The 27,148-nt window shown below is 36.8% G+C and overlaps 1 protein-coding gene and 1 long non-coding RNA gene across 6 annotated transcripts in view; one reads left to right on the forward strand and one right to left on the reverse strand.

Moving 5' to 3' along the window:
• Positions 1-3,029: 3,029 nt before the first annotated feature.
• Positions 3,030-27,148, forward strand: part of LOC118822283 (Fc receptor-like protein 5) — a 44,549-nt gene continuing 20,430 nt past the window's right edge. For 3 of the 4 annotated variants that reach the window (XM_036591224.1, XM_036591225.1, XM_036591227.1), the window contains exons 1-6: positions 3,030-3,131; positions 3,354-3,401; positions 4,057-4,089; positions 4,371-4,637; positions 22,575-22,862; positions 26,557-26,844. In XM_036591224.1, the coding sequence (XP_036447117.1) occupies positions 3,101-3,131; positions 3,354-3,401; positions 4,057-4,089; positions 4,371-4,637; positions 22,575-22,862; positions 26,557-26,844 (955 nt within the window). In that variant the 5' untranslated portion in view covers positions 3,030-3,100. The remainder of the gene's footprint in view (positions 3,132-3,353; positions 3,402-4,056; positions 4,090-4,370; positions 4,638-22,574; positions 22,863-26,556; positions 26,845-27,148) is intronic. The other variant, XM_036591228.1, reaches the window with a different exon arrangement.
• Positions 9,358-12,719, reverse strand: LOC118822284. Of its 2 annotated transcripts, XR_005008447.1 has the most exons (4): positions 12,638-12,718; positions 10,875-10,941; positions 10,533-10,633; positions 9,358-10,038 (listed from the first exon to the last, which is right to left on the reverse strand). It is a non-coding gene; the product is annotated as an uncharacterized LOC118822284 (long non-coding RNA). The 2 variants fall into 2 exon arrangements; XR_005008448.1 differs by lacking the exon at positions 10,875-10,941 and having other exon boundaries at positions 12,638-12,719.

The raw sequence follows: 27,148 nt of genomic DNA on the forward strand, positions 1-27,148 counted from the left end.
TTACAGTGTGAAGGAGGTAGTAGAGCCTGATTAACTGCTGAAACAAGCAAAGATTGAGCTATCGAATGACTGGAGGGATTTCTGACACATATGCTGTCTTTGCTCTGTTTGACTGAATGGAATCTCAAGGTATAAAAGTTTTGTAAAGTTGTCTTCGCAAAAAAGACCATAGAGAGACCGTACTGTCCTACCCATGTACATCATGTTCTCATTTCAGTACACAGTTACTGCAAATTGTTTGAGCACAATGTGAGTACCCCTCTCGCAGCATGTCAGTTGGTTCAAGCCACTCGTGATTGTACGATTTTTTTTTAGGTGAGGCTGCAATGGGGCCTCAGTTCCTGTTCAGAGGTCAAATAAATGCTTTCAAATTCTAAGAGCTCGATAATTATTCATAATATCTATATAATACATTTGTATATATTATTCATATTATGCACATACATTATTCAGTATATTACATTTAGCAGCAAACATTGTAAAATTTAATCATGAGGCTAATAATTTCACAGCTACCAAATAGAGACATGCAAAAAGTTCAGAAACCAACCCTTTGTACAGGGTCCAGAGGCTTGAGACGTTTAACAAATGAAGTATCATGGTGCATTCATATAGGGAAACATGTAATTGCTGTAGGACAGTGGGGACCAATCATGGTCCTGGAGATCCACCACCCTGGAGAGTTCAGATCCAACACCCCTGTGTCTAATTTTCAGATGCCTCTGAAGGCATCTATTAATTGGTTCAGGTGTGTTATATAAGGGCTGGAGCCAAACTTTGCAGGCTGGTAGATCTCCAGGACCAGGACTAGGTACCCTTGAAAGATGAAAACAGTGAAAAGATTCAATTTATTGACTTCAACAACTATAGCAATTCAAGTCATGTCAATGATTGTACTGCTTTTTAGGTACTCTGAAATTTTTGTTTAAAGTAACTTATTGCTTACCATACCAATGTCAGCGTGTATGAAATTTGGCAGACATCTACTTTTAAGAGCCCTCCTCAACAGTTATTAGAAATAAGGCCATTCTAAAAACTCACAGTCATTTATGTTGTGTCTGCTAAAAGGCCTCTATTGGTGCCATGAGGTGCAAAGTGTTTGGAGCCCTGTGATCGCCACTTGCATTGTAATTTGCAGACAATTGCTTAGCTCTCATAGGGAGTACAGTTCACAGAAATTGTGTTCTACTTCATTTTCAGACAAAAATGAAGTGGTACCTGACTGTAGTGGTCATGTTCTTCTTTTCTCATAACAGCTTCTTGACAGCTACACATCCTTTTAGATTTATAGTGTTGTGCTCTCTTTTCACAACAGAATGATAGACAGAAACACATGGATTTTCTCAGATCTGAATCATGAGAGAAGCTTAATTTTGTCCTTCTTCTCAAATTTGAAAGTTTTGCTGGTGTACCAGTTTTTGCATAGTCCTATTTTGTACTCTATCTTTTAATAATTTTATGAACTCCAGTTTTGGAGACTCCAGTTTTTTCCTGTGTTTGGGGAGTAACTGTTGTGAATGTTTGTATGCCTTGGTACCATAATATCAGTGACATCTTTTGTGAGCACTTTTTGTTGGGAAGACACAGCTGTAATTTTTTTGGTATATTTAATATTATGTGTTGGCGGCTTTTGCTTAATTGTGTAATTACTGTGTTATTAGTATAGTATTTTTTTCCATTATGTATCAGTTGTGATAAAAATGTATATCTATTAGATCCAAAATTGTTACAAAAGGATATGCAGCATTTCAGAATGAAATTCATTTCACTGGTAATATTTACACTCAACCCTTAGGCAGTTCGAAAGCATTGTGTAAATGGAAAGTCACTGACTTAGCAGTCTTCCATGGAAAAGGGAAGTATAACTAATAAACAAAGTTTTATGCTTTAGCAATATATTTGTATGATGGACTTATGAATATATACTGAAAAACATCCATCTAACCACCTTTGATCAAACCACATAAGTAATTAAAGAGGCCAGTAAAGACATGGGGTGTAAGACTACAGAACAATCAGCCAAATTACTTCTGAGGAACAACAGTGATGGCAAAAATATGTGGTTTAAAAACTTGTACATGTCAGTCTATTCCATAAATAATACATTGTAGGTGTCCCTGATAAAGTAGTCACTGAGAGTAAATTGCACACATATTTAGTGTTTACCAATGTAATTTGTTTTGTAGAACCAGATGTATAAGTTTTTATGTCATACTTACTCTAAAAACAACAGCTATAGTTGACAACTTGAAAGGTTAAGCATTTTCAACTTGCAGGTTGTCTGTTTTCAGGATGTTGGTTTACCACATATGACAGGCCTAGAATGTGGACTGTGGCTTAGACAATGAAAGACAGTGTTGCTTAGAGACAGACAAAAAAATAACATCTGGGTTGAAACAAAATGCTGCAGTAATATCCGCTTTAACGACAATGCTGGCAAATCTACTCTGCTGTCATAGAAGTCTCGCGAATTACACCTTGACGTTGTATATCTTCTCTGCTCTTCTCAATGTACTCATTATTCATCATTAATGGTGAAACAAATATATAATATATACAAAAAGCAGCATTATTGTGTAACCTTATAAACGTAAGGTAAAAGGATACAAATGGTTTTGCAGGACAAGACCATTATGAACATATTCTGGAACTTTCTGATTTCCTGTGTGAGGCTTCTAACTACTAACATCTAATTATAGCTCAAATAACTAAAATATTATAAACTACAGTGTTATGGACCCTGTAGTAGTAATCAAATTGTAAACCAGTACTGCTGATATTGTAGTAATCAAATAATTGTGGTGTTTTTACTTAAAGTGCTTTTCACTTTTATTAACTTTAAAGTTGCCTCATTGTAACTACGGGTACCAAACTCGCTGTGCCTATGTGTCCAATGTAAGGATGAGGCAAATTGATAAACCTCTCATAGCTCATAGTTGGCTCTTTGAACTTCAGTGTGAAGGAAGGCATTTCCTGTCTAGTCTTGACAAAAAAGCCGCCTGCTGTGACAGGAAGCCCACTCCTTTTGTATCAGGCTGGCAAGAAACATGGCTTTTGAGCTCTTTGCTTAGCATAAACTAGTCGTAAATTGGCAGACAGAATGGCTTTTGTCAAATTCATCCTAATAGCAGGTAAGAATGCAGTTGTGGTTGGTAGTAACTTAACAGCTATATTAGTAGGATCTGTAAGAAATTTCTGCAAGAATTGTCTGCAATCTTCAGTTTTCCTTTTTGGGCAGTTATCCTTTGGAAGTACTTGACAACCAAGTATTGATTTAAAGTATTGAGTGCTGACTTAGGAGATTAAGTTTATTTTATATAGTAAACGATTTCTTTTTCCGTTTAAATAAACAGCAGTGTTCAGTATGGTGTTAAGCCTATCTAAAGAAGAGGACCCTGATGGTAAGATCAATAAAGTCTCCTTATTACATTAAGTTATTTGTAGTTCAGTTTCACTCTGGCTATCAGATTTTAATTCTCAAGCAAGATGGATTTATAGCTTTTGATTTCTGCCAGATTTTAAAACTTTGTATGTGTTAACTGGTAACTTCATAGGACAAAGAACATAATTAACCTTTAATGTAAGATTGTGTAACAAGATTTTATTACAAGTAATTTTTTAACCTTTATTTAACCAAACAAGTCACATTGAGATTTTGCAAAATTTGGACCGTTTCTGTTAATCCATTCATCTTTAATTGTTCATACAATGTGGAACAGCTGTGTATGTCAAGGTCTAGGCTATATTAGATGGTAAATGAACACTTGGTTTTCATAGTTAACATGTTAGATGCATATAGGAATGAAGATGAGCAACTTTGACAACCTTGACACCAAATCATTATGGCCAGACGACTAGGTCAGAGCATTGTGAGCAAGGCTTGTAAGATGCTTCCGGTCAGCAGTTACTGACAGTGGTCCGAGGAAGAATCCACCATAAAAGATTTTTTTTTTGATTATGTGTATTTAGTCTTGTCAGTTTAGTGCTCTGCAAGATGTATGCTATTATTGAATATTTAAATAGTAATTTAAAAATCGATAAATATTTCTTTTCCAGTGATCACAAAACCTATGGCTATGGAGGCTAAAGGTACTGGGAGACATATTGCTTCACTGGATCATTTCCATTTCTTTCATTTTTGCCATGCACATTTGACCCTTAAGGGAGTGGGGTATAACTTTACGTCTTCCAGAATTAATCATGACCTGAATTACCAAATGTCAGCTACTATGTTTAAATTACCAACAGAGCAGGGGGGGTCCTGATTCATGCATATAACCCTAAATCATTTTTTATTACATTTTCATTTTTATACAGAAAATATTTAAGTTGACAGTTTTTCTTAACTGACTTTTTTGCACCTTCACTAGTTCACATTTCTAAGCCCAGCATAACTGCCAGTTTAAACCATCAAGTCCTGTACCAGGGTGAGGATGTTGTTCTACAATGTAAAGTTCCAGAGAAACTGACTGATTTAGAATATGCTTGGGATAAAGACTCTGTTCCCATTAAGTCCAGTCAATCTACCTACAACATCAGTGGTGCCACAGTGTCTGACAGTGGAAAATACTCATGCATGGCCAAAAGAGGAACAACCACGTCTGAAAAAAGTGACCCCCAAGTTTTAACTGTTAAAAGTAAGTAAATTCTTGTCATATTTTCAGTTTGAGAGGCTGTTCAGAAAGCAAATTAAATTGCAGAAAACAAAACAATGAAGTAAGGGGAAAGTCTACAGTAAATATTTTCAACAAATGTTATTGCTAAAGTTTTGCACAGTTGTTTTAGACTCCCATCTTGCCTCTTTCTTCTAATTAAAGTGTTGGTATAACACTGTAGTTAATTCATTTATGTAGTATTAGTAGGTATTAGTAACATTATGTCAATCTAAATACCATATATATATATATATATATATATATAAGACCTGAGCAATTTTGACAAGGACCAAATCATTATAGCCAGATGACTGGGTTGGAGCATTATGAGCAAGGCTTGTGAGAAAGGGCTACGAAGACTATCCCATCTGGTTAGAACTGACAAAAGGGCTACTGTGGCAGACATCACAGAAATTTTTAAAGATGGTTATAGGAATAATGTGTCACAACACACAGTGCATTGCACGCTGCTGCATATCTGGAGGTCAGGGTGGCTTGCAAAAGTATTCAGCCCCCTTAAAAGACAACAAATTTGGCTGGATTAAAAATGACACTTTGATATTTTACATTGTGTAATGTTTTATTTTAAAAGACTGACCCTAAAAATTCATTAATTTAAAGTGATATTGGTTTCATGTAAGAAAATATTGTCTAATAAAAATAACTAATTGAAAAATGCTGTTTCCATACGTACTCAACTCATGTGCTGTGGAAGCTTCAAGTGTACATACATGAAAGATATTGCCCTAACAAGTACACAGCTGGATTACAATCAATCAGTCAACCTTTACTTAAGCATTTAAGCTTGGAGTACTTTGAGGGACACCCTCATTTACAATGTAGCTGAGCCAATAAATACAGAAATCAGGGAATAAGAAGTTAAATAGTAAAAACATATCAAATGCTAAAAAAGTAATAATATACTTTGTTTTTGATACATAAAGCCAAGTTTTTGCCTCGGTTTATTTGTGAGCTTGTTAATATGGTGTTTAAAAGTGCATTTGTCGTCTAGCAATATGCCAAGGTATTTTGTACTCACCAACTCTCTCAGTGTCGGATCCCTTCAGGGTTGCAATTGTAAGAGTGTTCAGATCAATGATAGAGGCTCTGGAAAACAGTGTTGAGGTTTTAAACATTTAAAACTAGTTTATGATTTTAAAAAGCTGATTGTAGGGCATTAAAAGAATACTGCAGTTTATCCGCTGCAGTACCAGTATAGTCAGCCAAGCAGTACAAGATGGTGTCATTGGCATATAAATGCAACTTGCAATTGAGATGGGAATGTCATTAATATAAATATTAAGTAATACTGGTCCGAGGATCAAACCTTAAGGGACCCCTTTGATTATTTTTATGGATCAAAGATCCCTTTAAGTACCACTGGTCAGATCATGAATCTGAAAAAAAGCTGTGAAAATGATGACCAAAGAACATTGTAAGGAAAGGCATGCGTAAGACAGGAAAAGGCTACAGAATAATATCCAAGTGTTTGGTTATCCCAGTGAGCACTGTTGGATCAATTGTGAGGAAATGGAAAGTCATACCATCCAGTCACTGCCTAAACAAACCAGGGGTGCCCACACTTTTTTGGCTTGAGATCTACTTTTTTCAGTGGACAGGTCATTGTGATATATCTTTTAAAAAAAAGTCTGTCTCGTACCTTTTTAAAAGATTTAAAACTTTTTTTAATGCACTTTAGTGGCCTATGTTGTCAGCATTACAGGGCAGACGACTGAAAAATCACACTAACCCTATTCTGATGATTTGCACTAAATGGTGTCAGCCAGGCGTGTGTAATTTGGATAGTAGCTGCTGATGCCAATAACTGTAACTTATAACTGTGGTTTAGGAGAACTGAACAGCTTAAATAGCTGACACCATGTCCATTTTGTTTTTAAAATCTTGAAATAGTGAGTCTGCTGCCTTGACTAAGGCCTCTTTGAAAATCTGCCGATTCTTAAACTTTTTTTTGTGTTTCATGATAGGACAACTCACTTGAAACGAAGCTATGGTAACAGTTTTTGCTTTATAGCTGAGCTTTTTAAAGATTGGTTGCTGGACATTCAATTAAGACATCAATTCTTTTACTTTTTTCTTCCTTTTGTCTGGGAATTCATCACCATAGTTCTGGGTATAGTTTTATAAATGCCTCTCAACGTTGTCCTTTTTTTTGGAAGTGCAATGGCTATGTGGCATATCAAATAGATGCATGATTTTGACTGAAAACTAACGTTGTAAAAAATAGTCCTCGTGCTCACTCTGCATGGACGTGGTATGTTTTCAGTTTCTTGGTGGTCTCGTACTCATCCTCTGAAAGAGTCAGTGTAAATTACAAAAGCAAAAATGCAAAAATGGTGATACATGAACTGGCTACCGATAAATGAAAATTTTCTAGATTTCTAAAGAGGCAAACTCACAGCGGTGAGTAAATTAAAGAGCAGCAGGACAGTGGCCACATTTCACATAAATCAATCACAAATTAGAGTCAAATTACAGTCTTCAGCCTTCTCTGCTTCCCTCCATCAGGAAATATCACATTAAGGCCTAAAACATACTTTATGACGTAAACGCAGACACCTCAAGCTACGCAGACAGGCTTTCACACATAGTTGCGTTCAAAAATGTCTCATGACGCATTTCATAATGCAACACAAGCGCAAGCACATTCTGAGCATTACTGGGTGGAGCGGTGTGCCTTGAAAAAAAATTATTACATTGTTTTTATTAACTGAAAGTAATTTTTATATGGTGGGCCCGTTAACTACTGTACTGGGGCCCATAAGATCCTAGTTACACCACAGAGTAAGAAAATGTTGAAATTTGATAGCCTGTTTCAATGTCATGTACATTTAAATGAAGTGCGACCATCGTGCACTGTGTAATCAACATATTGGGCACCCTGCTAACATCAGAGGCCTTGTGAGGGAAGCCACAGAGAGGCCAAAGAATCACCTTTAAGGAGCTACAGAGTTCAGTGGCTGAGATTGGAGTAAAGGTGCACCAGTCAACCAGTGTTAAGAAAGAAGCCACTACTGAAGAAAAACACATCAAAGCACATCTGAACTTTGCTAGAAAGCATCAGAGTGACCCAGCTAAAATGTGGGTTAAAGTTTTGTGGTCAGATAAAACAAAAATTTAGGTTTTTGGCCAAAATCCAAAATATTATGTGTGGCACAAACCTTACACTGCCCATTCTTCAAAACGCACCATCCCAACAGTGAAGTATGGTGGTGTACATGTTGTGGAGATTTTTTTCCCTAGCGGACTGGGTATTTTGTTAAAATTGGCAGATATGCAGATGGTGCAAAATACATGGTGATACTCCAAGACAACTTGTCTCAGTCTGTTAAAATTAAAGCTTGGGAGAAAATTCACCTTTCAGCACGACAATGATCCCAAGACCAAAGCAACACAGTGGGATTGAACAGTTGAGTGGTTCAACAAAAAAAAGGTGAACATTCTACAGTGGTCAAGTCACAAATCTGTGGCACTTTTTGAAAACTGACCTGGTATGAGGCTAGAGTTGCTAACACTGGAAGTCAATAATCACCCAAACCATTTTAGTAAAATACCTGCCCAAAACCATTTAAAACCTCTCAAGAAAGTGCAATGCTTCAAAGGATGAATAAATGTGGCTTCAGTCAGTCCTTGAAAAAGCCCGGTTGTTACTTCTGAAATCTGTGCCCATTAAACCTATGTAATAAGACTGTATGCCTGTACCTGACAATGTAAACAAATTTTTAAAAAAGGAAAGCCTATAAGTAATGTCAACTTAACTATATTTTGCAGGATTTACTTCAATAGTGTAATTTTAACTAAAATTAATCATGTTCTTTCTACTTAAGCAAATTATGTAGATTGTTATATACTTTTTTTTAGTTAAAACTCAAATATACCTGATACCTTTCTGATGACATTTACTTGTTGCTTGTAAGTTTTGTCAGCATAATTATATTTTGTAAAATTTCCTTTAAGTGTAATTTTAACTAAATTTAATCATGTTCATGCTATTTCATTAAATTATGTAGATTGTTAAATAACTTTTTAGTAAAACTACTCAATTCTGGTGTATTTCCAAATAGTTACTCATTGTTTATTAGATACAACAGCTTAATTATATCACAGAGCATTATTAATGTACAATGTTTAAATGTTAATTTTCACAAATTAAACTTCAGCTACACTTATTAATCTTCCATCTATTTAAACACATGGTCAAGACAATGACTATCATGACAATAAAAAATTACAGTAACTTTATTAATGTACATCAAATGCATATGCATATCAGGATCAACTAAAATACACATTTGCTTTACCACTATAGAAAAACACTCAATATTAAGTAATAAAACTAGACTATAGACAAAATAAAGCAGAGTAGTAAAAAATAGACTGAATACTTCTCTAAAAGTGCACAGGTATCAATCAATTATTGCTTGTCTTGCAGGCAACACAAGCTAAAATGCAACTTTACAAACAACAATAAGCTTCAAACAGAACACTGCAATTCTAAACACATTTGCCTAAATGTGTGTGCCTTTAATCACAATTAATTAAGTCTTAAGTAATGGCCCAGAATTTGTGAACCAATGAAATAACATTCAGTAATTATGTAATGATAACACCAACCTTAAGTGCAACTTTACAGCAGAAGATATTTAAAATAGAACAGCACAATAACAGTATTAATATTATATGACTTTATACAATATCCAATTGTCATCAGTGATCAAAATAATGCCCCAGAAATAGTGCCCACAGAGTACAACCTTCTTGTCAAAGCACTGCCTCTAGTTAGCACAACCTTATTTTGCTTGTTAGACTATGCAAATTTGAGGTGAAAGTTTATAGAGCTCAAATTATTCAAAAGGCTACTTTGTACAGTGTTAGCAAAAAAGACTCAAATTTAACTGCATGCCGTTTTAAGACATTGTTCTTAAACATGACCAGGATCTTGACATGTTGTATAGAAAATCACTGAAATGTCACTGAATTTTAAGAGATTTTGACAAATACAGCCATTCTTGTTTCATGTGACTTAAGCGTTGTTCAAAAGTCCATTGCGTTTAGACAGCCTACTTTGACTATCCCAAGATTTTGTTCTCCAAACCAAGAATATTAGGGGAGAGCTTTGCACCATCCTTTGGCATGAGGAATGTACAAATTCATAGCAGCATTTCCACCCATTGTGGTAAGCCATATTCATTGCATAGATTACTCCAAGCATTACTGCAGTCCGGTGCAACTGATTTGATGTTTCCTACAATAATGTTTCCATCAGCGTCAGCGTCTTCATATTCTCCAAGAGCTCCACCCTCTTCTGATGACATAAATGCCCAGTGCTGTGCTGGTCTCTCAAGATGTCTTCACCTTGAATGTCCTACAAATTAAATCTTGTTATTAATACTACATTCCATTGTACTCTTGCTCCATAAAGAGTAAGTTCAGTTTATTTCTCATTTGAGCTCTTCTACATACTTCCAGGCACCTTGGACAGTTTTTTAATATCAAATACTTATTTTATGATGAATCTAAATAAAATCAGCCCCCATCTCCACAAAACTCCATTCAATGGTAAAATACACACTGCAAAAAGTTTTAGTTCACCCTTTTCACACTAGCACCTACAATCTGTGGTTGGTGCTAACATACTAACACATTAACGCCGCGTTTCGATTTGGATTTACTATACAGGTGGGAGGGGGCTGATTTTATGAAGCAAATGTTATAAGCAATTCATATAAGAACTGAAATGCCTGGAAGACACACAGTATTTAAAAGAGCTCAAATGTGAAATAAGATGAATTTACCTTAGTTAGAAATTAGAATTGAATTAGAATGATGGTGATGTGCTTAGGTCACATACTGACTTACCATGTACTCCTTGATAAGAAATCCATCATCATCATTTCATCATTCAGGGGCAGACAAAGAGGTTTTATGATGGCTTCTCTTTTACAGTGGACATCCTTTGCCTGCACATATTGATTGCACTTGTTAGAATATACCTTCAATTGTTTAAAAGGTACATTAACCTGACAAGCATACAAGGAACAGATAAAAGAAACATGAACATAAAAATCCCGATCATCTTAGAGACTGAAAAATGATTACTAATTTGAACAATAAAACAAATAAATAAAGAGTAGCTTTACAAAACAAATAGCCTCATAGTTAAATACAAATATCAAATCTGGGTCATTAAAATGCACTTACCAGAGACCTAGAACATGCCAGAGAATCTTTTAAAACATGGCACTCAACAACCTTGGTAAGCCTTAATCTATAAACAAAGACGGCATTTAAATAAAATTAAATGAAAAATGTTAACATGGTTTTATCTTAAACATAACCTTTAATGTTTTATCGCTTTACTTTAATGTTTTATCTCACCATGTGGAAGGACATAACAGTGCATTATTTTGGCTGAAATTTAATAGTCTTACAATAATATATATTATTTTACTCATATTTAGCTATTTGTTTTAATTCTTTGAGCATTATTTTAGTTTGAAACCAACTATGATATTTAAGTCACATCATGGTTCTTTTAATCAATATGGCTATCAGGATTCTCTGTCTAGGGTTTGTGCATTATTGAGCATCAAAATCAATGTATAATAATTAATTCTACCACTTGGCACTTTAAGACCATAATGTTTAACATAAATGCAGTTTGACTAAACATAAGGTAAACTATATCTTGGTAAAATTGACAGAGGGGTTACATGAGCAAAATACATTTGTGAGTGTGTGTGCATGCACCATCTTATATACAAACTTACATTCTGATTATAATAATGACTAGTGACACTCTACTGTTATATGGGCAAACATAAACCTCTTTTCCACTACAGAGCTGAACAGTTATCATTAGCTTGATAGTTAACAAGATAACGGATTCTATTATGCTGAACTAAATCTCCACTGACAATTCTGATAGAGCAAAGTTGAGCGATTGGTGTTGAAGGAACAGAATGCTGAAATTAATGTTAAACCTGCTTCATGGTGCTTGTAGCCTACTAGCTAAGTTAGCCAGCAACTGCTAACACTAACGTTTGCTTATCTAACTAACGCTAGCTAGCTGCGTTAACGGTATCGGAGTCCATGTTGGAACACCACATTACGAACTGGGTTCACTGAACAGAGCATTAAGTCTTAAATGGACAAATGCTGAAATTAAACCAAGTAGCTGATGTCTGCAACCTACTAGCGTTTGCAGGCTCCATCAGAAAACCGGCTCTGGCTCCATATCCAAACTCCAGGTTCGGTTGAGCTAGCTACCTAGCTAACAAAGGCTGAAATTACACAGGTTTGTGGACACCTACTACCCAAATATCATATCCGAAATCACAGGCAAAGCGAGCACAGCCTCCCCCTCGGGAAAAGATTATTACAGGTCATGTCAAGGACACACAACTAGGTCTGTTTACTTCGAATATGCGTTGAATTGAGCCCCTCACAAACTTATCCTATGCTAGTCGTCCCTTAACTGTACGTTTTCATCTGTTATATCCAACGCTGCCTTGTGTTTGTGTGTGTACAACCATCAAAACAACATTTTACCGTGTACCTGTACGATGACACAGCAGCTAAATGCACTCATCTGCAGTGAACTTTAGAAAACGGCGCCGTTACTTAGCTATCTAGCTAGCTGGCTAGGTCCACAGTAACGCTAGCTAACGGTTGTATTCGTGCGCATACTTAGTGAGGACCTCAAGTGACCTCAACATAGACAGATACTTATGAAGCACACATTAAATTAAAACACTGTGATCAGTAGTAAGTTTAGTGATTATTTGACTGAGTATCGTTATGTGTACTTTGAATATGCGTTGGTTTAAACTAACCTGGCTAGCTAGCTAAGCTAGTGAATTTTAAGCCATGCTAAGTCCTTTTGCCAATATTTTTCTGCGTAAATGTCATGAATATGTTATATGTCCATAATGACAAACAATAGACAATATACAATATCCTACCTTGTGAATGTAAGATGACAGAATCTTCTCAGGTAAGCCAAACCTTCCCAGAGACGAGATGTAGAAAATGGCTGCCATCAGCTCGGAAAAAGTTGTGCATGCACATGCGCAGTTTCTACCCTTTATTATTTCTAATTCACTTTAAGCATGTTTCATATGTTTAGTTTACTGGTTTTCAACATTGCTATTATTATTTAGTTGAAGAAAAGACATTTAAATTGAGGAAAAACATGCACAATTTTATTATGTAAAATTTACTAAGGGCCAAGTTCATTTTTTTCAGTGTATCACTAGCAGGACAGAGAGCATTTGGAAAATTTGCTATTTTCTTTATGCAACTAGGGAAAGTCAACATAGCTACTTCTGGACAAAATATACTAGAACATACTAATAAAAGTACTAATAATACCACAACAGTATTCTTTCAGTGATGCATAATGTAACTTGTTTAGATGGATGTATTTATTGACTTGTACAGCGTAAATGTTATTTTAAAACAACAAATATGTTACAAATAATTTAACTTTATATTAGGCTACATTAGAAAAATGTTATTTAATAGGCTTGTTTGTAGAACCAAGTTTACATGAGTAGGCTACTTTAAGATAAATTATTTAAAATTCAAAATGCATTGTAGACACACACATGCTTTATTTGAGGGGGCCATTTATAATCCAAATATGTCCATGTATACACCTAGGCGAGTCTGACTGAGGCTATCTGGAACACAATTTCTATCCAATTGAATAAAGTGGGTAATCATGTAATTAATCCATTAAATAGAAGAATAGAAGCCCTGTAAACACCTGTATCTGATTACATACCCAATCATAAAGTTTAAGCATGTGTGTTAGCATCACAGCAAAAGTTTATTATGTTCAAGATGGCAGGAGCCAGAAACTAGTCGGTAACATTTTACATTAAGGGTGCATGATCTGCCAGTAATTAAGGCATTTACTAATGAATAATTCTTCAGAGAGTAATGAAAAATGATTTTTTCATGACAAATGTCGCTGGTGTTACCTTTCTTATGTGTAACACCAGTGACGATCAGTAACACCAGTGACTCCTGTGCATAGATAAATGTTATTCAAAGCTGTTCATTGAGTTCCTTTGCATAAAATACCATACAGATTTCATGATTATAATGTTTATCTATCAATGTTACTTCCTTTTTTGGTCAGTAATGGCTAAATTAAATGAAGCTGAGAAGCAGCAACTTTACAAACAGCGTAGGGATGCTGATCCTGAACGCACAGCAGAATACTTGCAGAAAAAGAAACTGGGCTATGCCAGAGACACTGTGCACACAATCTTTAAATAAATGCCCAAAAAAAGTAAAAAGTCATTAAGCTGTCATTTATGTGTATTTGTACAGCTAATAAGTTATGTAATAACATAGTCTAAGTTTAAATGTTTAAAAAAATAAATTTTAAGAAATCTTGCCACTCCAAAAGTGGATGTGCAAGCATGTGAATATGTCAGTGTAGTACAGGAAAAAGAAGCGGAACCAGTACATACTGGTTCTGTTGTTCCACAAACATTTGTAAAACGGACAGAACTACTAATAGACCACTGTAGTCGTGTCGTCATTTTGTAATCGGCGCCATGCTCTAATGCCCATATTAGGAACTCCGGGTCTAAGCTCCATTTCTCTATGGCCAGAATGAATAGGGTTTTCAAAAAATCGCCTCTATCGCACCCCGTGGTAGATAAAAATGTTCAGACCCCAATACATTTTGTCCTATGAATATTCTTCTCTCGAATACCTCTGGATCCTCTGAATTACAAGGTCGTTAAAGAGTTGAAATATGAATATTACTACATGAAAGCTGATGCTACCACGCACTGAATTCACATCATTAGACTTGCAGCCTCCTTAAGCAGGTTTTGGCAGTGAACATTTCCATGTACAGACTGGGGGCAAATGAAAAGGAGTCAGAACAAAATCACCAGGTTTCCCTGCAGTTCTCTGTTCTTCATCTTATACTCAGTGAAACATGATAGATCTCTCCTTTTAGCTTGATTTGAAAAGATCTGCAAACTCAGGCTAATCCAGTACAGACTCAGCTTAATATTACTGCTGACCCCCTGATAAACTGACTTAGGCCATTAGAATGTCCTAATTATTATTTTAATGCTGGTAACATTTTTCTTAGGACATTTTCTCAGGACATTCGCCAGCTTTTTGTTTAACTTTTCCTGCTCCACCTTAAATGGTGCAGCAGTCACGTTCTGAACTGCTGCGCCATTTAAGGTGGCACAGGAAAATTCGAACAAGCAGCTGGTGAAAAAGAAGCTGACTTCAGCTTCTTGGAGGGTTGAAAGGCATAATACGAGGGGGTTTCTCTATTTCCGCTTAACAGCTGAGCGACATTAACTTATTTTTTGCTGTTTCACCACAATAACAGATCAGTTTTTTGTCGTTTGCTAATGTTTGTGATAGCTAGTCACAGCTGCTGCGCCATTTAAGGTGGAACGGGAGCATTCAAACAAGAAGCTGCAAAAAAAGAAGCTTAATTCAGCCTCCTTAGTTTTAACCCGGGTAGTAGTTCTGATAAGGAGTTTCAGCCTATCAAAATATCCCACTGAGAGGTTTTATTTATGGGTATAACTGTAATTATGCGCTACGATAGAACATTTTGATAAGGTAGCACAACTCGTCAGAGCACTGCCACAGCCCACCTTAGTTTCGTGTAGCTTAGTGACATCAAATAGATGCGCAGTAGCTTCAGCTCCCATGTAGCAATATTAGTATTATAGTTAGCTCTTTCCGACCTCGTAATTCGGACGATCCAGTGGTATTTGGGAGAAAAATGTACACAGGACAAAACGTTCTTAACATTTTTATTTAACACAGGGTGCGACAAAGGCGATTTCTCGGAAGCCCTATTCATTCTGGCCATAGAAAAATGGAGCTTAGACCTGGAGTTCCTAATGGGCCCTTCTCACAAGAGTCATGATTACTTCCGGTTTAAGCGTTAGCAGGATTAAACTCACTTCCTCTCCATATAACTACTGCAGAAGCGATGACAAAATGTTATAGTAGTGAACTATAATGCTCAAACACTGAGCTACAACAGTTATATTTTAGTTTTCCTGCACTATCATGACAAACAGCGAGAATAAGAAGTGGACAGAAGCACTGATTTAAGTTTAAACAGAGCCAAAATGCTGTACGTGTGGGAGAGCCTTGTTTTTATTGCAGTCTGATGCAGCTGCCTCACATCAAGCAGTCTCTGTGTCTTTGTACAACATGCCAGCGATTTCTGTAATATTTCTGCTTTCAAAAGAAAGAAGAACTTTTATATGTAGCATGAATTTGATGGCGTTTATATTAAGCTCCTACGCTGACTAGAAGCTATTGCTAACCAAACTAGATTGCCCGGCTAACATAAAACAGCTTTCTGCATCACCAGCTAATTTTGTACTCATCTTTATATAGCTAATGAAGGCAATAAACCGTCAACGAAATAATTCTTACATGATCAGCTTGGTACAAACAACTAACATTGGCTGGCAGATCTTCCCAGATCACAAACAACTAGCTGGCTATGTCAGGAAATCAAATGTCACCGCATAAGTTAGCTAGGAGTCACGTTTTTGATTGAGCAGTGAAAGGTGGATGTTATCCGAAGTACTGCTTCAAAATTGCCATGAAACTAAAAGAATAATGCTGTTTGGCAGATCGCTAACATAGCTAGCCAGCTAGCTTTAAAGTTTGCTACTCATATGAAGCTGGTGTTCCTCAAACTGCTAATGGTAAGCTAGCTAATTAGCGACAGTAGCCTGCTAGCCTACCATAAGCTTTAAACGAGGTCTGTCAATCAGACTTTACATATTAAAGTTTGGTTTGTGTTTATGTCACAGACGTCGCTGGCATCCTGTAGCTAAATGCGACACAGAACCCGTTCCACGTTAGCCTGCTGGTGCCAGCAGCTAATGAAAGCTAACTTCTTTGTTTGGGAATACAGCCACAGTTAGAAATAGCTTCTAGCAAAGCTAGCTAGCTAGCTACATCTAAACAACGCATACCAAATTCATACCACATATAAAGGTTCTTCTTTCTTTTGAAAACAGAAATATTACAGAAATCGCTGGCATGTTGTACAAAGACAGAGAGACTACTTGATGTTAGGCAGCTGCAGCAGCAGCAGTAAGCAGGGATACGCCACATATACAGCATTTTAGCTCTGTTTAAAGTTAAATCAGTGCTTCCATTCAGTTCTTATTAATACTATTTGTCATGATAGTGCACGAAAACTGACATATGTCTGATGTAGCTCAGTATTTGAGCATTATAGTACACTACTACAACATTTTGTCATCACTTCTGCAGTAATTGTATGGAGCGGAAGTTAGTTTTACCTTGCAAACGCTTAAATCGGAAGTAATCGCGACTCTTTGTGAAAAAGGTACAAAAGAAAAGGAGAGAATACCGCACTAGAATAGCGCTCGGGTATGCGCAGTTAGCGCGTCCTCTCACTGTCCTGGCTCAGTCTCTTTACACCATAGATATACATACCTAGATGCTGCGGTGCCTGTTGTTCTCTAAGGCGATACGTCTGCGCGTCCGCCATGTTGGCAAGCTCTTGTAGAAACATAGTCTCACACACTTCAGCAAATCCATCAATGTGTGAATCACTTCTAATCTTAATACACATAAAAATAAAATAAACCCCCAAAACACAGCAAGAAGCTTCCTATTCGCCAGCTTCTTCTTCGAGTTTTCCTGTTCCACCTTAAATGGTGCAGCTTCAGGCACCAGAAAGTGCTGCTGCACCATTTAAGGTGGAAAGGGAACATTCGAACAAGAAGCTGGCTGGTGCACCATTTAAGGTGGAATGGGAAAATTTGAACAAGATGCTGGCTGATGCATCATTTAAGGTGGAAATTCAAACAGGAAGCTGGCAAATAAGAAGCTAACTTCAGCTTTGTGTAAGGCGCTAACGTTAATCTATTATGAATATCTACATGAATTAAGGAATACTATAATTTAACTAATTATAAAGCATTAACCATCATTGTAAATAAATAACTACTACATCAAGTTAAGATCCCCTGAACAGACTATTAAATGCTTAATATAAAACCAGAGGAAAACAATCACATCAACAGGTTCTCTGTGTCTCATTAACCACACGGCCATATCTACACATAAACATCACACAAACATGAGCGTAGATCACTGCGTTCCTGCCTAGCTGGACCCAACGCGGCATCTAGGTATGTATAAACATGGTTTACACTATATCTATGACCACTAAGCCCTGGGACCATAGATATACATACCTAGATGTCGCGTTGGGTCCAGCAAGGTACGTCTACGGCGCCGCCATTTCAGGGCGGTCAGCATCGCGGCTGGACTGCATTCAGTACCATTACAGAGCGGCAGTTTAAGAAAGATACTGTCCAAAGTTATACTGTTTCAAGAATATTGCACTCAGAAAGTGGTATATGATTATATGACGAAGGGAATGCAATGATACGAGCTCATGTTTGTGTAATGCGTTTTGTTTGTGTAATGTTTATGTTTAGATATGGCCGTGTGGTTGGTGAGGCACAGAGAACCTGTTGATGTGATTGTTTTTCTTCTGATTTTATATTAAGCTTATTTCATTTAATAGTCTATTCAGGGGATCTTAACTTTATGTAGTATTTATTTATTTACAATGATGGTTAATGCTTGTAGTTATAGCACTCCTTAATTTGTGTATTCGTGATAGATTAACGTTAACACCTTATTACACAAACCTGAAGTTAGCTTCTTATTTGCCAGATTTTTGTTCGAATTTTCTGTTCCTCCTTAAATGGTGCATCAGCCAGCTTCTTGCTCAAATTTTCCTGTTCCACCTTAAATGGTGCAGCTTCATTTAAGGTGGAATGGGAAAACTCGAACAAAAAGCTGGCGAATAGGAAGACAACTTTAGCTTCGTCCTTGTATGTATTAAGATTAGAAGTGATTCACACACTGATGGATTTGCTGATTGTGTTTTTACCAGCGCTTGCACTACACTCACGTCAGGTGCAGACTGAACACTGTCCTGCTGGTGGGGATGGCTAATTAGCACGATCAATTCTTAAAGAAATAAAAGCTATTGAGAGCAGTCTGTGCAACCTAGATTAATCTATGTCTGAGGATTATAACAAAACAAATTTGGTGAAAATCCGTTGAGTAATAAGGAAGTTGTGGCTGATTTAACTCTGAGAACTCATCATCTCTCAATACAAGTGAATTTGTTCACAAGCAGATCTTGACCGCTCCAACATGACGGACGTATCGCCTCACGTAGAGAACAACAGGCAACGCAGCATCTAGGTGTGTATATCTATGCCTGAGACGCACTACCACTGCCCACACACAGCCCTTCAGAATAAGAGTCCCTGTCAAAGGAGGAATAACAAATGAACAAAGCAGCCTAAAATCAACATGTCATTTTTAACAAAACAGAGCAGACGTGCCTAACACTACATATTAATAGAATCAAATGATGCTTGTGAGAAACACAAACACATTACTACTCTTAAAACCAAAAAGGTTTACTGCAAATAAGTAAGCAGCAAACTAAGTATTTAAGCTACTTTACAACAAATTCAGAAGTAACAATATCTGCAAATCCGTTTTGTTTCACCACAGATAACAGCTGCATGTTTTACTCGTTAGTCTAAAAAGACATGAGGCACGAAAATACAGACTAGCAAACACTCACAACACTCAGACAACCAGGCAATACCATGTGTACACATTATATCTGTGATGTAAATTGTGTATATAATCCAGTATGCATATGCATAACTCACTTGTAAAAGTAAGAAAAATGCTTTCATGCTGGACATTTGTTTTATTTATTTCAATGATTTTCATGCGCTTTTCTTAAACAGTGTCATAGAGATATTCACTCAAGACTCTATGGCTGCTTGACATATAGCAATTATTGCAATTACTGCCACTTTCTGGCGAACAAAAATAGCTGTAATTTCCAGCTGCGGAAACGGTTGAAGAGTTTCATTCCAAAATGCTGTGCGTCCATTACTAAAAAAATTAAATATAACAAATGTTTAAAAAGAATAACAGTATAATGCGAAACACATTTTTTATTTTTCTAAAGGTGGTATATATTTTATAATAATGGTGGCATATATTAAGATAATTCACAGTTTTAAATAAATCACATGCCTATTTTCAGTAAATAAACACAACAGTTTACATTTATGTTGTAACAGTATGACATTGCAGTGTGACTTAGGTAATCATAAATTGCATGAATGGGATGAAACTAACAGAGCTTCTACCAGTATGCCAATATGTACTAAATTATTATTAATTTTTTTCAATTTTAACAAAATGTCCAGTCTCTGCTGAGGAAGAACAACCCCATGACACAATGCTGCCACAACCATGCTTCACCGTTGGGATGGTGTTTGTTGAGGAATGGGCAGTGTTAGGTTTGTGACACACGTAAAATTGAGTTTTGTCCAAAAAGCAAAATTTTGTTTTATCTGTCCATAAAACCTTAACCAACATTTTAATTGGGTCACTCTGATTCTTTGGCCTCTCTGTGGCTTCCCTCACAAGGCCTCTTCTTGCTCTAATGTTATATTTTGAAGGACAGCTTTATCTAGACAATGTCTTGGTGGTATGAGCTTCCATTTCCTCACAGTTGATCCAACCTTGCTCACTGGGATAACACTAGGATATTATTCTGTAGCCCTTTCCTGTTTTGTGCATGACTTTAACTTTATCTCTAATGTCTTTGGACATCATTTTCACAGCTTTCCTTCAGATTCATAGACTGACCTATGGTACCTGAATTAACAAAGTATGTAGTAAAACAGATGGACTATAGTCTGTAGTTGTTAAACTACAAATTGCTCCTATATGCTAAGTGGAACTAATATAATGGACATTCAGTGTAGATACAAGGAGGTGCTCCTAATAAATTGCTCAGTGAGTGTATGCATATATACACATCAATATATACACACCTCCTTGCAACTACACTTATTGTCAATTTTATCAGATCCATTAACTACAAAGAAGCACATTGTAGTTCCACAGTTACAGACTGTAGTCCATCTGTTTCTCTGCACACTTTGTTGGCCCCCTTTTACTCTGTTCTTCAATGATCAGAATCCCCACAGGACCACTACATAACAGGTCTTATTTGGGTGGTGGATTATTCTCAACACTGAAATGACACTGCTGTGGTGGTGGCGTATTAGTGTGTATTCTGGGACTTTGAGTGGATTAGACACAGCAGTGCTGCTGGAGTTTTTAAACACTTAAGTGTCTCTGTTGGACTGAGCATAGTTCACCAATAAAAATATCCAGCCTCCACCGTCCTGTGGGCAGCGTCCACTGATGAAGGACAAGAGGATGATCAACGCAAACTGTGCAACTACAGATGCTATAGTCTCTGACTTGTCATCTGCAAGGTGGACCAACAAGCTAGGTTTGTCCAATAGAGTAAGTGAACACAGTGTTTTGTAAACTCCAGTTACACTGCTGTTTCTGATCTACTTGTACCTGCACAACACACACTAACACGCCAACACCACACCAATGTCACTGTACTCAACACGTGTGGTTCGAGGCAAATGTGTGATGAAGTTTGCACACATCAGACACCAAATACGTCTTGGCCAATTGACAACATCATTTTAAGCTATGCTTGCTATGAAATGGAGCAGTTTTATGTACAAGGAAGAGCAAGTGTGTGAGTAAAAAATGATTGGACTGCCCACTTGTGGCTTTGCATTGCGATATATAAGGCATTCAGATTGCAGTTCGATGCCCTGCCCAGACAAACATGCCACAATGTACGCTATAAGAATCGGTGGCCAAGATTATTAACAGTACATGTAGTTAAATCGTAAAATCAAGAGGAAAATAATCAAAGTAAATCTTTCTTGTAATTTCATCAATGCAAATTTGCAACATAATTGCAAACTTTCACAGAAATGAGAGATGGTTTTCTGTATTTGTCTTGAAGACTTGAATTGGTCACAGAATTCACTGCTATGTTATTTTAATCTCCCTTTTGACACATATGTTAATAAGAGGCAAAAGTACAGCCTCCACATGGCAGGGTTAGTTTTAACACAATGTTAACATGACCTCCCAAACGGTAATGGTACAAAGTTTATGTTTTCATTTGTGTAGAGTTGTGTAGATTGCTTTTATAAAAATGATTGAGAGACAGTTACTGAAGTTTCTACACTTTAGATGCGATGTAATGATTTAGCAGCCGCAACAGGGCTAATAGTTGCATATTTGTTCACAGAAGCACACTGCTATGAAAATTCATGAACTGTTAAAATAAGGGCTGGTAGTGAGTTTGTCAGCATTTCTAATCTACCTGTACCTTCATTTGGTCACATTTTTATATAGTAAAATAAAATATTTCTGCCTGATAATTCCTACTCGTTTTCCCTGCTTCACCACAAGTGACCCAATTAGTTCTCTGTCACTCTGTTCTGAAATGGACAGGGCAACCACAGAGCAGGTGTTATTTGCATTCTCAGCACTGCAGTGACACTGACGTGGTGGTGGTGTGTAAGTGTGTGTTGTGCTAGTATGAGGGGACACAGCAGTATACTGTATCATTAACTCTGCAAAACAATGCCATATACACCTGTCATATAAAGAGAAGAGGGGTAAAATTTCAATCTAATCAAGACAATTTCTCCTAATAATTGCTGTGGCACAGGGCTTCTGTAAAATAAAACACTCTAAACCATCCAGTTCAACTCAGGAAGAGCCTATTTATTTACTGATTAGTTTCTTCTAATGTCAGTCACAGTTTAACTGTAGAAAGCAAGGCATAACTGCTTCTGTCTTTTTTTTTAACACTAAGAATTTGTAAAATAAATAATTTGTCACTGCTGTTCATGAAGAAAGTATTAGAAAATAAGGTTTATTTCTCTCTTTCCTCAGACCCACCTCAGCCAAAAGTAATTCTGAGTGTAGGATGGAACCATATGTTTACTGGTGAAAAAGTGACTCTGATTTGCGAAATTCCAGACACATCCACAGGCTGGAAATATACATGGCTCAGAAATTCACTAAAGATTCCAGATGATGTTGATACTAAGAAAACTGGTAATAGCCTCTCAATCCTTTCTACAAAACAGAAACACCATGGAAATTACACCTGTGAAACAGAGCTTCAAGACAGACCCCTGTCAAGATTATTGAGCTCAAAATTTGCATTGTCTGTTCAAGGTAAGATCTCATCAAGAAAATCTCCGCTAAAAAGTGCTGTGGCACAGGGCTTCTGTAAAATGATACAAAATAATCTATATTTCTTGGAATGTAATGTATTCAATCCTGGTGGTAACCTCTAGTCCCTTCTAAGTATCATCAGATTTGGCTACTGTGTGTTTGCTTGCCAAGCCATCATTCAATTATGTTGATGAGCTTAAGCCAAGGTCAGAATTTCCACTCCAACCTGTGCTTGGAGCACTAGTGTGCAAGCTACACATTCAAGCTAAAAAATCTGTTTTCAAAGGTTAAATAAAAGTAATCAAATTCAAGGGCAAGTTTAGTTGAGCCATTAAAAAAAACATACTATAAACTTACTGAAATGTTTTATCATAATACTTGCATATTTTAAAACTCTGATTACAAATGTGAATCTATAATGTTTAGGCATTGAAATGTTAAATAATCACATTAGAACATGGCATTTAACCCTTTCATGCATGATGTCCATGCATGTGAACAGTTAATAATTGTTAATTTTAAGGTATTTGCCATCTGTTGTTTCCTCCAAACCACTTGCTGCTAGAGTCATATTTAAGGAATAGAACACGAGAGGGAGTGTGTTATCGCGAAATAACATCATGGCTGTGATTTGGTCGCAGATCCGTAGATCATCACAGCCATGATGTTATTCACTGCACAGCCAGCAGTTCGTTCTCCAGCTCCTTACACAGACCAACTGACAGTTGAGTGGAATTTAGTGTAGTCTCATCTTCAGAGTCTGACCAAATCGGCTGTAGGTCAAATATGATCTTAAAAGTGTCCATTTTCTGTTTGTGCACAAAGTAAGAAGTAAAAACGTTCAAATGGCTTGAGCGTCTCCTACAGCTGTCAAAGTCGTTGCTTAGCAACAGCATCTCAGCGGTGTGATACTGTGTTTGTGAAAAACCTGTGATGTTAAGACGAAATAACAGCACAGTTAGAACACTTCTCAACCAATCAGCTTGCGTAGCCGGAACTAACTGTTGTATAATGAGTCATATAGAGTCCTATTGCTACAATATGCCAAAAGACATTTTCCTGAATTCTCTTGTATGTGGACATCGTGCAACACTGGCTCTTAATTGAAAAATGTGCCATTTGTACATGTCATAGATTTTTTAAATTTTATATATGGATAATAGTTGTACATTTGTGAAAACAATATTTGTTGCAGTTAACATTTTCATAATTTGAAAATCAAATTAAAAAATATAAAATATATATTTTACATATTTTATATATATATTTTAAAAATCTTTTACCAGCCTAGAAGTGCTGTCACCAAGAAAGCCATTAGATGCCATTATGATTTGTGCAAACGGTGTCCAGTGTCAGGTTTCCCTCTGTCCAGACAGTTTTGAGGGATTTCACAGCAAGAAATAAGAGTAGAATAACTTGTTGATATAACTTGTTAAATAACTTGAATAATATGTCTTGTTACCACTGTCTACCTGTATCTATCACAGGACTTAGAGCTAAAATTCAGCCTGAACAGCTTTATTAATTTTTGTGTTAGTTGTTCTATTGTTAAGTGTTGCTGGTTTCAAGATTTTTTTAACAGACCAGAATTTACCTTTTACCTTTCATAGTCATGAGCTTTTGTGAACTTTTACAAATATACAACTGTGTGCCCTGTTGTGGCTGCTGAATCATTACACCTCATCTAAAGCGAGAGTGTAGAAACCTCAGTAACTGTCTCTCAATAATTTTATAAAATCAACCTACACAACTCTGCTACAAATGAAAAAATAAGCTTTGTACTGAGGCCTTACCATTACCGTTTGGGAGGTCATGTTAACCACATCTTAAAACAAACCCTGCCATGTGGAGGCTGTACTTATGCCTAGCTAGCTCTAACCTCAAGTTATTTTTACCTATGTGTGAAGACAGTGCTACGTTACATCCACTAAAAGAGAGATGAAAGTAAAATAGGAGTGAATTCTGTGACCAATTTAAGTCTTTAAGAGAATTTCTGTGAAAATTTGCAACAATGGAAATACAAAATGTTTATTTTATTTTTTTTCCTCTTGATGTTACTGTGAACTACGTACTATATACGCATTTCTTTGTCTGTAGGACCTGTTTTGTAGGGGGTAGGTTTGTAGTTTCATGTTACCTGATGCGATAGCTTTGTTTTTTGTTGGAAGACGTTTAATAGAGTCAGTTCCTTTTGGTTTATTACTAGCTCTCTTACACAGGTGCAACATTTTTTTCCATCATATATTCCTGCAGTGGGGAAAGTCATCCCAAAACACAACTCAGACCAAATTTACATTTTAAAATTACATCTATGCATTAGGCAGACACTTTTATTCAGAGTGAGTTTACAGTTATATAACAGCAGCACAGTCATGTTATAGTAGTAGGAAATGGTATTGTTAGAAATCTTGGCCACTGATACTTATTGCATCACCTATTGTGGCATGCTTGTCTGGACAGAGCATCGAAATGCAATCTGAATGTCTTGTACATTCTTGTACACAAGGGGGCAGTCCAATTATTTTTACACACTTGCTCTCCCTTGTGCATAAGAGTGCTCTCTTTCATAGCAAGCATAGCTTAAAATGATGTTGTCAATCGACCAAGATATGTTTGGTGTCTGAAGTGTGCAAACTTCATCACACATTTGCCTCGAGCCACACATTTGTTGAGTGGAGTGACAGTGACACTGGTGTGGTGTTGGCGTGTTAGTGTGTGTTGTGCTGGTACAAGTAGATCAGACACAGCAGTGTAACTGGAGTTTATAAACACTGTGTCCACTTATTCAATTGGACAAACCTAGCTTGTTGGTTCCACTTTGTAGATGAAAAGTCAGAGACAATAGCAGCTGATGCTACACAGTTTGTGTTGGTCATCCTCTTGTCCTTCATCAGTGGATGCTGCCCACAGGATGCTTTTGGCTGGATATAGTTGGTTGGTGGATTATGCTCAGTCCAACAGTGACACTGAAGTGTTTAAAAACTCCAGCAGCACCGCTGTGTCTGATCCACTCATAGCCCCACAATACACACTAATACACCACCACCATGGCAGTGGAGTATGCATAAGAAAGTATGCAGAAAAACAGATGGACTACAGTCTGTAACTCTAGAACAACAAAGTGCTCCTATATTGTTACTGGATCTGATAAAATTGACAATGAGTGTAGATACATGGAGGTATATATGTTGGTGTGTTTATATACACTTACTGAGGACTTAGGAACACCTCCTTGTATCTACACTCACTGTTGATCAGCACCACTTAGCATATAGGTGCACTTTGTAGTTCAACAATTACAGACTGTAGTCCGTCTCTTTCTCTGCATACTTTGTTAGCCCTCTTTCACTCTTTTTTCAGTGGTGAGGACCCCCCACACGATCACCACAGAGCAGGTATTATTTGGGTGGTGGATCATTCTCAGCACTGCAGTGTCAGTGTGTGTTGGGAGTATGAGTGGATCAGATACAGCAGTATACTATATAATGAACTATGCTAAACAATGGCAAATTTACCTGTCATGTAAAGAGAGTATTAATCTAGTGTCAGTCACAGGTCAACTGTAGAACGTAAGATATAACTGCTTCTGTCTTTTCTTTATCTTAACATTAAGGATTTGTAAAGTAAATGATTAGTTGCTATTATTAATGAAGAAGGTGCTATAAAATAAAGTTTCATTTCTCTCTTTCCACAGACCCACCTCAGCCAAAAGTAATTCTGAGTGTAGGGTGGAGCCGTGTGTTTACTGGTGAAAAAGTGACTTTGATTTGCAAAGTTCCGAACACACCCACAAGCTGGAAATATACATGGCTCAGAAATTCACTGAAGATTTCAGATGATGTTGATACAAGCAACACTGGTAATAGCCTCTCAATCCTTTCTGCGAAACAGAGACACCATGGAAATTACACCTGTGAAACAGAGCTTCAAGACAGACCCCTGTCAAAAGCCTTAAGCACAAAATTTGCATTGTCTGTTCAAGGTAAGATCTCATCAAGAAAATCTCTGATAAAAAAGTGCTGTGGCACAGGGCTTCTGTAAAATGAAACATCTATATTTCTTGGAATGTGATGTTTTCAATCCTGGTGGTAACCTCTGGTCCTTTTTAAGTATCATCAGATTTGGCTACTGGTCAGAATTTCCACTCCAATCTATGTTTGGAGCACTAGTAACTACACATTCAAGCTGAAAAATCTTTTACCAGCCTAGAAGTGCTGTCACCAAGAAAGCCATGAGATGCCATTATGATTTGTGCAAACGGTGTCCAGTGTCAGGTTTCCCTCTGT

The sequence above is a fragment of the Colossoma macropomum genome, unplaced genomic scaffold, assembly GCF_904425465.1.
Source record: "Colossoma macropomum unplaced genomic scaffold, Colossoma_macropomum, whole genome shotgun sequence".
Lineage (NCBI taxonomy): Eukaryota > Metazoa > Chordata > Actinopteri > Characiformes > Serrasalmidae > Colossoma > Colossoma macropomum.